The 13,533-nt window shown below is 44.4% G+C and overlaps 1 protein-coding gene across 6 annotated transcripts in view; it reads left to right on the top strand.

The window, feature by feature from the left end:
• The window catches only part of Nalcn (sodium leak channel, non-selective), a 313,063-nt gene that overhangs the window by 114,527 nt on the left and 185,003 nt on the right, over window positions 1–13,533 (top strand). For all 6 annotated transcript variants that reach the window (XM_078016298.1, XM_078016302.1, XM_078016300.1 and 3 more), the window contains exon 10: window positions 1,666–1,752. In XM_078016298.1, the coding sequence (XP_077872424.1) occupies window positions 1,666–1,752 (87 nt within the window). The remainder of the gene's footprint in view (window positions 1–1,665; window positions 1,753–13,533) is intronic.

The following is a 13,533-nucleotide window of genomic DNA, read 5'->3' as shown; positions in this document are numbered from 1 at the left end:
ACCTTGACAGAACTCTTGTACTAACAATTAAATTGACTCATTTGATTTTGGTCTGCTGGAAAAATAATTTAACAAAGAAAATTAGTCGTTGACTGATCAAAGCAAATATAAGCCCCAGGGAGGCTTTGTAGTGTGATAAGACAGTATGGAATGTGTCCTCCAAACAGAGGGCTCTTAGCCAGTGACTGACAAGTGGGCTTTGTCTTTGGTCCTTAAAAGGAGAATCTCAGGATTCTGACAGGAGCTTTAAAAGGCATCTTGACAGGTTTGCTTTCCACCCATGTAGTATTCTCAGAAGGAGCCTACTCAGGAAGGATGTGCTTGATTCTACCGCCAAGAACAGCTTTTAAAATGCATCTAAAAGTGAAAGTGAGCACTGTAAATGGACAGCGGAGATAAACAATCTGCAGTGGCATCTCTAGTCAAAGAGGCTGTGTGTAAAAATGGACCTTGATTTTGTCCTTTAAAAACTACATGTTCAGCCTGTGAATTTGGGCTTCACTTCTTATACAGAGGACGAGTGTAGTTTCTGCAAATGATCTGCGGTCCCTGCTGCTAGGAGTTTGAAATTATGATGATAAATCTTAGGTAATGTCCCTTGCATCATCTCATACAGATTTCCATCAACAATTACCCTTTTCAACACAAGGTCAGACTAACAGGAAGACATAAATAAGGGTGGCAAAGGAAACTGTATGTGTACCAAACAGTGACCTCAGGTAGGAATGAAACAGTGAATGTTTAGAGTTAAGTTTCTTTTAGGAAAACAAAACTTTGCAATTACACCCTGTCCTGTTACCAGCTCTCCTCCTGCCACACAGGCCTAGGGAACTGGGGATACAGTTTGTCAGTGGGAAAATATTTACAAGTGGGGAATGTCTCCCAGCTGGGTGTAATATTGATGGATAAGTAATGGTTGAGATAGTGGAATATGCAGTAAGATATTCAGTCAAGTGAGTGAATTTCAGAATTTAGTAGGTGTGAGTAGCCGGAATTTCAATCACTTACATCTTCTAAGCCAAAGACATTATGTATGCCCTTCATAAATATGCAACTGAAGTTTCTATTGAGCAAATTAGTTATGGCTTAATTAAAATATTTGCACAAAGTCAACCAAATGACATGCTAGTTTGCTACCATTAAAATGACCCCAGTCTCTTTCCCTATGCTACATGTATGCTTCTGATATGATCTACCATGAGAATATCTTTAATTATCCCAGTAAGAAGTGTCCACTAAAGATAAAAATCTACCACCTATGGTAAAAAGCATGACATTACACATCATGCTTTAGAATTCTAGCTTGCGTTTTCCTCAAGATCTAATGAATAGTCATCAGTAGAATGGGGATAAAATATTTATCAAAGCATTTCTCAGGTGAAGAATAGTATTTGAGCAATTAGACACAATGCCTAGGTAAGGTAGAAATGGCCTGAAAAGTAACACATGCTCAATAAAAGGAAGTGATTATCTTGCTCTTGTTATTATCATTATTCACCTAAGTCTTCAGCGTTAAAATGAACATAATTGAAGTGAATCATTTTCTAAATATAAACCTATAAGAACACACATTTCCGATGACATAAACTGTGCAGAAAGTGGGAGACAGAGTTCTTAGTGTTCCATGTTAAGTGTCTCTGACTCACCTCCCTCTTTGTCTTGAAGATGTTCCATGAAGATGCTGCTGGTGGTTGGCAGCTGGTAGCTGTGGATGTCAACAAGCCCCAGGGACGTGCCCCAGCCTGCCTTCAGGTACAGTACAATGCCATTAAAAAAAATCACTCAGTGAAGATGTTTGACTTTTTTACAAAGAAATCCAAGCTCTATATTTGCCCAGATTTATGGCCTATTAGTGGGGGACAGTGCTTCACTCCACCCTGTATTCCCAGGACCTGACATCTTCTAGATACACAGGAGGCATTTGTGAGTTTGACTTTCTTAGATTCCACCTATAAGTAAGCTCCTTTAGTATTGGTCATCCTGTGGCTCATTTCACTTAGCACAGTGTCCTCTAGGTTCATCCACACTGTTGAAAATGACAAAATTTACTACTTTTCCATGGCTGAATGATATTCCATCTGGTGTATATACCACATCTTTTTATCCTTTATGAAATATATAATAAATCATTGTAAATTAGAGTCACCTACTGCATTCTAGAATGCTAGAAATTCTTTTCTGCTATCTAATTATATATTTACAACTCATGATACAACCACCATTTATACCTCTTTACTACTATCCTTCCTACCCTCTAATGAACACTATTCTAATTTTTACTTCTATGCAGTCTACATTTTTTTAGCTTTCACATATGAAAGAAATAATATGCTACTATTCTTCTGTGCCTTACTTATTTCACTTAACATTATGTCCTCCAGTTCCATCCATGTTACCATAAATGACAGGATTTCATTTTTTTGTGACTGAGTAATATTCCATTCTGTATCTTGGCTATTGTGAATACTGCTGCTGTAAACAGGGGAGTACCAGTATTTCTGATATGTGGGTTTCATTCCTTTTAGATAGAAATGCTGTGGTGGGATGACAGTATCAGGCAGCAATTTATGTTCTGTATCAATTTAGTATCTGTATCAATTTATGTTCCCACCAGTAGTGTACAGTATCCCCTTTTATCCACATTGTCACCAACATATATCTTTTGTAATTTTTGACAATCATCATTCTAACAAGCATGAGATGCTATGTCATTTGGTTTTAATCTGCATTCCCTGGCAGTAGTAATGGTCAGCACCTATTCATATACCTGTTGGCCGTTCATATGTCTTCTTTGGATAAATGTCTACAGAGGTTCTTTACTCATTTTAAAAGCAGATTATCTGTATTTTTGCTCTTTCTTTGCATGAGTTCCTTAGATATTTTGGATTTTATTCCCTTTGCAGCCCAAGATTTGCAAATATTGTCTCCTATTCTGTACCTTACCTTCCCATTTTGCTGTTGGTTACAATTTTCTATAGGTTAAAAGGAGGAAGGTGGAAAGGGGAATGATTGTACATGTATATTGACATATTGTCACTATTTTGTGATATCCTTTTGTCCTGCATTTGATGGTGACAACATTGCTAATATACAACTACTGCAATTACATCCATTACTATTCCTATTAATACTCATAACAATAATAACAATGATAGCCGTAGCTGCTTTCTTAAAAAGCACTTTCACTAAAATCCTTCATTAATCCATCCTCTAGTATTTACTGCATCCCCGGATGTGCTAGACACCAAGACAGACCTGAACCAAGCACTATCCCTACCCTCATGGAGCTTATAGTGTGCTTGAGGGTGGGTAGAAAAAAGCATGTTGGACTGGCAATTACAAGAGCAATGCAGTTTTTGAAAAATGTAACACTAGACATTATGGGACTGTATAGTTTGGAAACCTCTGTTTTCATCTGAGAGATCAAGTAAAGTCCTTATGAGGTAGTAATGTTTAAACAAAGACCAAGAGAATGAAGAAGGAAGTGACTAACAAGGGAGTTCACTACAACCCTGTGATGCAGAAAGAGTGGCATGCATATCTCATTTCCAAAGAAGAAAGTGAGTATTCAGAGGACCGAGGCAAGTCTCTTAAAGTTATACCTCCATCAAATGAAGAAGGCCAGACTAGCTAGATCTTCTAGTTCCCAGTCCCTTGTTTTATCCAAAAGAAGAAACATGCAGAAGATCACAGGTTTGTGATAGAAATAAACTATCAGAGCTACTTCAAGTACCAAATCAGAGTCACAGGGGACCCAAAATCTACTCAATGCTTGTGAATTGATACCTTGAGGTTGCAATCCAGAATTAGAAGGCAAGTCAGCCTCCGCGTCAGGATGATTTGAAAATGGAAAGGGACAGATAGTGACGGAAACACAGAGCAAGGACACAGTGAAAGGAACGTAAGTGCCATGGTTCAGATGTTGGGCTTGTGTGGAGCTTCAGCCTCGGAGAGACTATGCATGGGGCGTGCTGTGAACAGAGCAGCCTATTGATGAGTTTTCTGAATGTGAGTCCCAGGGTTAGAAATAGGGAGGAAGTCAGGTGACGCAGTAGGAAGGAAGATCCTTCACATCTTTGGTCCGAAAGCAGGCTTTACAGAGAAGCCCTTGCTCAGGAAGAGTGTGGATGATAAATGAGATGGCCAGGGATGGGGGTCTGTTTGTGGTAGGCAGGAACTGAGAATAGAGAGCACATTTCCAAGCCTGAACCAAAATTAATAATTAGTTAATAAATAAGTAAATGAAAAGAATTCAGTAAGCAATATATTTAAGAGAAAATGGTTGTGAAATGCTTGCTGGCTTCTACGAATGATGGATGTCATAAAAAATAGCAGGAAATGTGGGATGCATTGGACAAAATCGTGCATGTATAAATTTACTACAGTGAATTCCACCTTTAGGTATATCTATAAATCATCAATTAAAAATCAATAAATAAATGAGTGGAAGTAGACCAGTAGAATTGAAAGACCCCCGAGACCCCAACCCAGAATGGAACACGCGAGTCACTGGATGCAATCAGCAGGAGGAATTTATTCACATAGGCGCCTATGGATGCAAAGCAGAACCTCAGCCGTGGCTTAGGCAGCTTGCATGCATGGGCTCGGGGTTACAGGATTTTTATAGGTTGCAAGGGACAAGATTCCAGCTTAGCACAGTAACAGCTATTTCATTGGCCCCCCCATGACAGCTTGGCACAGTAACAGCTATTTCATTGGCCCCCTCTCAAGCTCCCCTAAAAGTGGTCACAGGGGGCAGAGTGGGTTTGGAGACCCCACCCACGTGCTCCTATTTTTGTCCTCCTTTGCTCAAGTCTGCCCCTCTGGAACATCTCGTGGTTTCTTAACTGTCTGGGACATCTTGCGGTTTTGACATGAGGGTATTAACGTATGGGTTACAACATGGGGGGTGTGGGGCATGGGTTGCGGTTAGGAGGAAGCATCTTGTGACTGCAGAGCAAAACGTTATATTTCTTAACATTAAGCTTAAGGCTTTGAGGCTGGGGTCTTTCATTCCCCCCTTTTCTTTTATCAGGGATATAATCTTATATCCATAGATCTGCCTGTTCGGGTTCAGATTCAGCCTGTTGTTGAAGCAAGTGATATTGCTGGGTAAGGACCATGGTTTGTACTACAGAAAGCCTGTCTTTTATAAACTGCATCAATTTGTTAAAAATACAGGGTCCAAACGTTAAAATCAACAGCAAGATAATCAAGGGTCCAGCTATAGTAGATAATAGAGTAGTCAGCCATGGGGACTTATTGAACCAGCCTTTAAACCAACTTTGAGAGCTCCGCAGGGATCTTTCCCGTGCATCTAGTCTTTTCTCTGAGTTTTGTCATGGATTCCCTTATTACCCCTGTATGATCTGTGTAAAAGCAACAATTTTTTTTAGGGCAGCACAAAGCCCTCCTTCCTTTAAGAACAATAAGTCTAGACCCCGTCTATTTTGCAATATTACCTCTGATAAGGAGGTTAAAGATTTTTCTAAAGCAGTTACAGAGGTTTCTATTGCCCTCAGATCTTGCTGTACTGCGGCTTCTAGGATCCCCAACTGTCTGGGACTTTCGGGGGTGCGGGGGGGGTTATACAAGTGGTGCCTGGCAGCTGACATGGGGAGAGCTAGACATAAAGTGAATAAAGTCAGCAGCGAGTGAGTCTTATCTTTAGTGGGTTTTGAGTGCGCTGCAATTTCCATCCTGAAGAGGTGTTGGTTGTTTCCAGTGGATGAGCAGCCTTTACATGAGAGGCGTGGATCCAAGCAGAGATGCCGTCCACCTTGACTGCAGTAGGAGTCGTAAGCAGAACAGTGTAGGGTCCTTTTCACCGTGGTTCAAGGTTCTTGCTCTGGTGTCTGCGTACCCAGATGGTGTCTCCGACTTTGAAGGGATGTGGCAGCGATGGGGTTTTAAGTTCCTCTTTGTATGCTGCGGCTAAAGGCTTCCAGACCTCGTTCTGAACCAACTGCAAGGCACGCAAATGAGTCTGCATAGATGGGGCGAGGGAGGCACAGGTTTCAGTTTCATAAAAGTTAACAGCAGGTGGTGGGGCACCGTACAGAATCTCAAATGGGGTTAGTCCCTGTGGGCCTGGGGTATTTCGGGCCCGATATAAGGCTAAAGGCAGGAGCTGTACCCAGTCTCTAGTGCCAGTTTCAAGCGTTAATTTGGTCAAGGTCTCCTTAATAGTTCTATTTATTCTTTCTACCTGTCCTGAACTTTGGGGTCTATAAGCACAATGTAATTTCCAATTGATCCCCAATATATTGGCCACCATCTGACTTACCTGGGAGACGAAGGCAGGCCCGTTATCCGATCCAATTGTCCTAGGAACCCCATACCTGGGAAAAATCTCTTCTAATAATTTCTTTGCAACCACCTTAGCAGTTTCATGTCGAGTCGGGAATGCTTCTGCCCATCCGGAGAAGGTATCAACAAAAACTAGAAGATATCTATAGCCATACATACCTGGTTTGATTTCAGTAAAGTCTATTTCCCAATGGGTTCCAGGTTTATGCCCTTTCATTCGAATTCCGGTTTCAATCTTGTTTTTACCAGCATTTACCTGGGCACAGGCTTGACAATTTTCTGCTGTCTGGCGAAGAAGTTGATCCCTGTTTGGGAGATATAAAGTACCTTCCCCGCGGTCTAAAAGTTCTTTCATCTTTTTAGCTCCAAGGTGTGTGAGTCTGTGTAGGGACTTCACTAGTTGTTTTGCATTTTTAAGGGGCATGATAGTCTTTCCTTGATATTTCCAGGTATTGTCCTCTGGGCTGTAGGTAGCCCCCAGTCTCTGTATGACATTTAAGTCCTTGTCTTCATAGACCCATTGTTCTTCGTGGTTAGCATGCGGTGGGTCTACTTGTTGGGGCAATAGAGTCATTATTAAGAGCTGCGGCCCCAGAGCTGCTTTCTTGGCTGTCTCATCTGCTAATCTGTTCCCTTTGGCCTCTGGAGTGTCTCCTTTCTGATGGCCGGGACAATGCATGATACTTAATTTCTTAGGCAAAAATAAAGCTTTAAGTAAAGCTAATATTTCAGTCTTATTTTTGATTTCTTTTCCTTCTGAGGTTAGTAATCCTCGGCGCTTGTAAATTTCCCCATGTATATGAGCAGTGGCAAAAGCATATCTGCTGTCTGTGTATACATTTAATTTTTTCCCCTCTGCCAGCTTTAAGGCTTGAGTCAGAGCTATCAGTTCTGCCCGCTGAGCTGACGTTCCGCCCGGAAGCGCACTCGCCCATATTACCTCAGATTCAGTGGTGATGGCCGCTCCTGCTCGTCGTTCTCCATTGAGCAGATAACTGCTTCCATCTGTATACCAGACTAGCTCCGCATCCTTCATTGGTTGGTCTGTGAGGTCTGGCCGGGTCCCCTGTGTTTCTGCAAGAATCTGCTGGCAGTTGTGAGGATCTGCTTTTTCCGGGAGCGGCAGGAGGGTTGCTGGATTTAATGTCACCAAGGGGCCGAACTGGATCCGGTCAGTATCCAATAACAAAGACTGGTAATGGGTGAGCCGGGCATTTGATATCCAGCGGTCGGGTGGCTGGCGAATTATGGTTTCAATGGCATGAGGGGTTAATAGGGTTAATGACTGTCCCAAAGTCAGTTTGGTGGCATCCTTAATCAGAAGAGCCACAGCTGCTATCATCCGGAGGCAAGGTGGCCATCCGGCTGCCACTGGATCCAATTTCTTTGACAGGTAGGCTATAGGGCGCCTCCAGGGTCCCAGCTTTTGGGTTAAAACCCCTTTTGCATAGCCCTGTTTTTCATCTATAAACAGATCAAAAGGCTTGGTAATGTCTGGCAGGCCTAAGGCGGGGGCTGACAGAAGAGCCAATTTAATTTGTTCAAATGCCAGTTGATGTTCCTCAGTCCAGGTAAAGGAAGTACCTGGTTTAGTCAGTGGATATAAGGGGGCTGCTATCTCGGCAAACCCAGGAATCCAGAGTCTGCAGAAACCCGCAGTTTCTAGAAACTCTTGCAGCTGCTTGGGACTCTGGGGGGTTGGTATATTTGAGATAGTCTCTTTCCTGGCAGCTGTCAGCCAGCGCTGACCATCATAAAGTTCATAGCCAAGATAGGTAACCTTTGTCTGACAGATTTGGGCCTTCTTTGCTGATGCCCTGTACCCCAGTAGTCCCAAGGTTTGCAACAATTCTTTCGTACCTGTTAGGCAGTCTTCTTTGGAGGTTGCAGCCAACAAGATATCATCCACATATTGAAGCATAATTAAGGAAGGGTGTCTTACCCGAAATTCAGCCAAGTCCTGGTGCAGAGCCTCATCAAAGAGCGTTGGGCTGTTTTTAAATCCTTGTGGTAGTCTCGTCCAAGTCAGCTGTCCAGAAACCCCTTCCTCGGGATCTTTCCATTCGAATGCAAAAAGGGCCTGACTTTGGGGAGACAGTCTTAGGCAGAAAAAGGCATCTTTCAGGTCCAAAACAGTATACCAGGTATGGGTCGGAGGCAAGGTGCTGAGGAGATTGTAGGGATTTGGCACTGTGGGGTGAATGTCTTCTACCCTTTTGTTAACTTCCCTTAAGTCCTGAACCGGTCGATAATCATTAGTCCCTGGCTTTTTGACCGGTAGCAGCGGGGTGTTCCAGGGCGACCGGCAAGGCGTTAGAATGCCTTGATCTAGGAGGCGTTTGATATGCGGCTTGATGCCTTGGTAGGCCTCCCTTGACATAGGATATTGTTTAATATTAATGGGAGTTGCAGTGGCTTTTAGCTGTATGACTAGTGGAGGTTGTTGTCTAGCCATTCCCATTTCTCCAGTTTCTGCCCAGGCCTCCGGGTAGGAACTAAGCCAATAGTCCATGTTTTTAATAGGTAGTGAGGACTTATCAAAAAGTTTGTATTCATCTTCTAGTTTGAAAGTCAATACATGCAAGGGGGTCTGGTTTGGCCCGGTAATAGAGACACCCCCGTCCTTGAAATAAATTTGGGCCCTCAATTTGGTTAACAGGTCTCTTCCTAGTAGTGGATACGGACAATCAGGCATATGTAGAAACGAATGAGAAACCTTACCTGTGGCAAGGTGTACTTCTCTTTCGGTAGTCCATCGGTATGGTTTGCTCCCGGTGGCACCTTGGATCCATGTCGTTCTGTGGCTTATGGGTCCTGGCGCTTGCGTCAGCACTGAGTGTTGGGCTTCCGTATCCACTAGGAAGGTCACAGGTTGCTCCCCTACTTGTAGGGTTATCCGGGGCTCAGGGGGGAGCTCCTGGCCCTGACTCCTTCAGTCTTCATCTAATGCTAGTAATTGCGAGGCCCGATTTGCACCTCTTCTAGGGTTGGGGGGGTCTCTTTGGGCAGTCTTTTACCCAGTGTCTTTTTTCCTTACAGTAGGCACATTGGTCTCGGTCTACATGGGGTCTGCTCCGTTCCCTGTCCTGACTTACTTTGTCTCCCTGACGTCCTGCCTGAACTACAGTGGCCAATATTTTGCTTAGTTCCCTGTTACGCTTTCGATCCCTTTCTCTTTCTCTTTTGTCTGACTCTTCTCTAAGCTTAAGGTCTCGTTCTTCTTGCATCTTCCTGATTCTATCCTCTCGTTCCTCTGGAGTTTCTCTTTTGTTAAATATCTTTTCTGCTTCCTTCAGCAAATCTGTTAGAGAGAAATCCTGCAAATTATCCAGTCTTTGCAACTTAGTTCTGATGTCTGGGGCAGACTGCCAAATAAATGCCATAGAGACATTTCCTTTCTGATCCTCACTATCAGGATCGAAGGGTGTGAACCTCCGATATGCCTCTTTTAGTCTTTCTAAAAATGCTGTTGGGCTCTCCTCTGCTCCCTGAATAGTTTGTCTTACCTGGGCCAAATTAGTGGGCCGACGCCCTGCTCCTTGGAGACCCGCTATGAGTAACTGGCGATAGAGACGTAGGTGGTTCCTACCTGCTTCAGTGGTATAGTCCCAGTTTGGCCGGGTTAAAGGAAAAGCCTCGTTAATCAAATTTGGGAGTTGGGTAGGTCGCCCATCATCCCCTGGTACATTTTTGCGAGCTTCCAAAAGAACTTTTTGTTTCTCCTTGGCTGGTGAGTCACTAGAATAGATTCAATCAGAGAGGTTAAAGCTACAGGGTTTTCAGCAAAGGAAGGATTATGAGTTTTCCAGTTATAAAGGTCAGAGGCCGAGAATGGCCAATACTGATATTGGCCATTGGGACCCCCCGTTTGCCGCAGGGGGAGAACTTTAGAAGTGTCCCTTGGTGCCGTGTGATCCCGTCGTCCTCGGAGTCGTCCCGCCATGGGGGATGGATCTGGGGGAGCACTGGCAGTTGGACCCTCTTGGTTGTCTTCTTCTTCCTCCGAGGAAGGTGAATTGGACCCAGGGGCTGGTGAGGGCTGGGGCTGATAAGGAGGAGGCACATCAGATAGCAGGTCAATTAGGGCTGAGTCTTCTGGCGGCAAAACCTTCTTTGGTGTTGCCCTTGGCTTAGTCGAAGGTTCAGATTTGTCGAGAACAGGGTAAAGTTGGGAGGTTTGAGGGGGTAGAAGAGGAGGAACTGGAAGGAGAGGGGCAGAGGGCTCGAGGGAAGAAGAAGAAGAAGGAGACTTAGGAGGAGAGAAAGGAGCCACCCAGGAGGGTGGCGTGGAAGCTAAATCTTCCCAAGTAATAATATAGGGTATTTGATCAGGGTGTCCTTGAGGACCTTGGATGAAGATTCGAGACTTCACCTGTAAGATAGAATCAATGTTAAAGGTTCCTTCAGGAGGCCAGCTGGTATTGAATGTTGGCCATTCTGAGGCACAGAGAGTTTTCCATTTCTTCTTTTTGACCGTCACGGACAAGTTGTTTGCGCGCTTTTGGACGTCCTGCCAATGATCTAGAGTAAGGCTCAAAGGGGTAGTTAGGGTGTTCCCCATATTTCTTTCAGACAGAAAGTAGACAGACAGACACAGTAGTACAAAGACGAGACCGAACGGGACGAGCGCTGCGCGGTGCCGGCAGAAACCGAATTCAGATGGCTTGGGAGAAGTTAGTACTTCTCTTTCGCCTACAAAGACAGTGTATCCTTCAGAAACACTGGGGGCCCCGAAAAAATGGACCCTTCGGATCCCTGGGACGTCTCCCAGGGTGGCAGGGGAGAAGTCCGAGCCAAACCTCAAATTAGCTCCTTCTCAAGCTGCCTTCAGATACTGAGCTACGCGTAGACTTCAGAATACAGACGCTGCGCAAGACATTAAACATAGAGACAGAGAGCTCGTATTTGCCGGCTTACCTCCCAGTGAAGTCGAGTGTCCTCCGGATTTGGGTCTGGGTTGTTCCGGGGATCCTGATCCCGGACGAGCCCCCAAATGAAAGACCCCCGAGACCCCAACCCAGAATGGAACACGCGAGTCACTGGATGCAATCAGCAGGAGGAATTTATTCACATAGGCGCCTATGGATGCAAAGCAGAACCTCAGCCGTGGCTTAGGCAGCTTGCATGCATGGGCTCGGGGTTACAGGATTTTTATAGGTTGCAAGGGACAAGATTCCAGCTTAGCACAGTAACAGCTATTTCATTGGCCCCCCCATGACAGCTTGGCACAGTAACAGCTATTTCATTGGCCCCCTCTCAAGCTCCCCTAAAAGTGGTCACAGGGGGCAGAGTGGGTTTGGAGACCCCACCCACGTGCTCCTATTTTTGTCCTCCTTTGCTCAAGTCTGCCCCTCTGGAACATCTCGTGGTTTCTTAACTGTCTGGGACATCTTGCGGTTTTGACATGAGGGTATTAACGTATGGGTTACAACATGGGGGGTGTGGGGCATGGGTTGCGGTTAGGAGGAAGCATCTTGTGACTGCAGAGCAAAACGTTATATTTCTTAACATTAAGCTTAAGGCTTTGAGGCTGGGGTCTTTCAGAATAGGGAATGGAGAGTAGGGAGAAGGAAGAGGAGACGGAAATGCGGAGTTGTGCTGGGTACTGAAATGGAGTAACTTAAATCCCATGCATGTGTGGTTATGTCAAAATGAACCCAGCTATTACCTACAACTCTAATGCACCAAAATAAGGAAAAAAAAAATACAGAAAATCTGTCATCTGAAGCATCCACTCACTGTTGTGGGCTCTAGTAACAGCTCACCCCTAAGGACAAACAGTGGCACATGCTTCTTCTTTTTATCTTTAAACCAAGCAAAATGTGACAATGTTCTCATTATTAAATGTTGACTCTAGAAAACCAAAACGGAAAGAGCTGTCCTTCCAACCTGTCCTCTCACCTTCCTCCCTGGGGGTCAAAGGTGAGTCCCTTCTTCCGGGCTGCGCGCGCAGCTGCTCCGACAGTCGCACAGGCTTCGCGGTTCTGCCTCAGGGGAGGGGTCGTCATCCCACGGGGGTCTCCTCTTGCCCAGCACCTTTTCACACTCAGCTCAAGGTCATCTTTGTCCTCCCCAAACAGGTCAGGGACCTCGCTTACTTGTCTCCATTTCATCCTGTACTTGTCTTTGGTGCTTCTGACCATTTTTTACAAACACAAATTAATGGTTTAACTAAATACTAATGTCTGTCTGTCCGAGCAGGGGAAACTCCACGACGGTAGAGGATGTACCCTCCAAGGTCATTGCCAGCACTGCCCTACACGTGGCATCTACCCCCCTGGGCTCCTCAGTCAGGAGAAGGACGTGCCAGGGCAGAGACGCGCCTTGTCTGACTTCTCGCGAGTTCTTGGCTTCTTTAAAGTGCCTGTTGGACTTCTCGCGAGAAGTTGCTCTTCTCCCACCCACCCTTGGCCTTGTCTAGAAGTGGAAGGGATTGTGTCGATAGCGACCCTCGCAACAAAAAGCTTCTGTTTCCCTGCGCAAGTCACTGCGGTCCAATAGGGGCACTCGGGAGTCGTTACAACCTGGGAAGTCTCTAGGTCGCATGGCTTTGGGTAACTTTGGAGAGTTTGCCAGCAGGTTCCTTCTAAAACGTGGGGCAAGAGGCCTGATAGGACCTTCGGCCTGGCCTCTCTTCAGAGTCTGTCGTCTTCAGCATGTGACATGAATAGGCCTGTGCTTGGAAATGGGCTTAGGAACAACACAGCTGAAAGGAACCCAAACCCATCATCTTAATAAAAAACAAGACAAACAAAAAAGTTTATTGGAATTCATTCGAACAGCTACAATTAAATTGAGTTGGTAATTTTGTAGCTGTTGAAATATATTAGAAAAATGAGTCAACAATATCTGAGAGATGACAGAGTTCCTCTTTGACTCTCAAGAATTTTTGCTTTTGTCTTTAGAGTGGAATTTTTAAAAACTGACCCGAAGTATCATAAACAGTATTTTACATGAAAATCTACATATTGTATTCTTCTTATCAAGCAGAAAGATCTGGTAACACAGGGCTTTCATTTCCACCCACCAGCATTTGCTAGAACTGGGTGGTGCCTGCCACATTTACCTAGCATAGCATCTCCATATGATTATAATTATGCTCATAATTTCCCAACTCTTCATATTTTGTCCAGAGACTATAACTGAATGCTTTGTCATACAGATGTCTTCACAGTTAAAATATATATATATATGTATATATACATATATATATATATATATAGA

This window comes from Ictidomys tridecemlineatus, chromosome 6 (genome assembly GCF_052094955.1).
Source record: "Ictidomys tridecemlineatus isolate mIctTri1 chromosome 6, mIctTri1.hap1, whole genome shotgun sequence".
Taxonomy (NCBI): domain Eukaryota; kingdom Metazoa; phylum Chordata; class Mammalia; order Rodentia; family Sciuridae; genus Ictidomys; species Ictidomys tridecemlineatus.
This window is presented reverse-complemented; position numbering and strand designations above follow the sequence as displayed.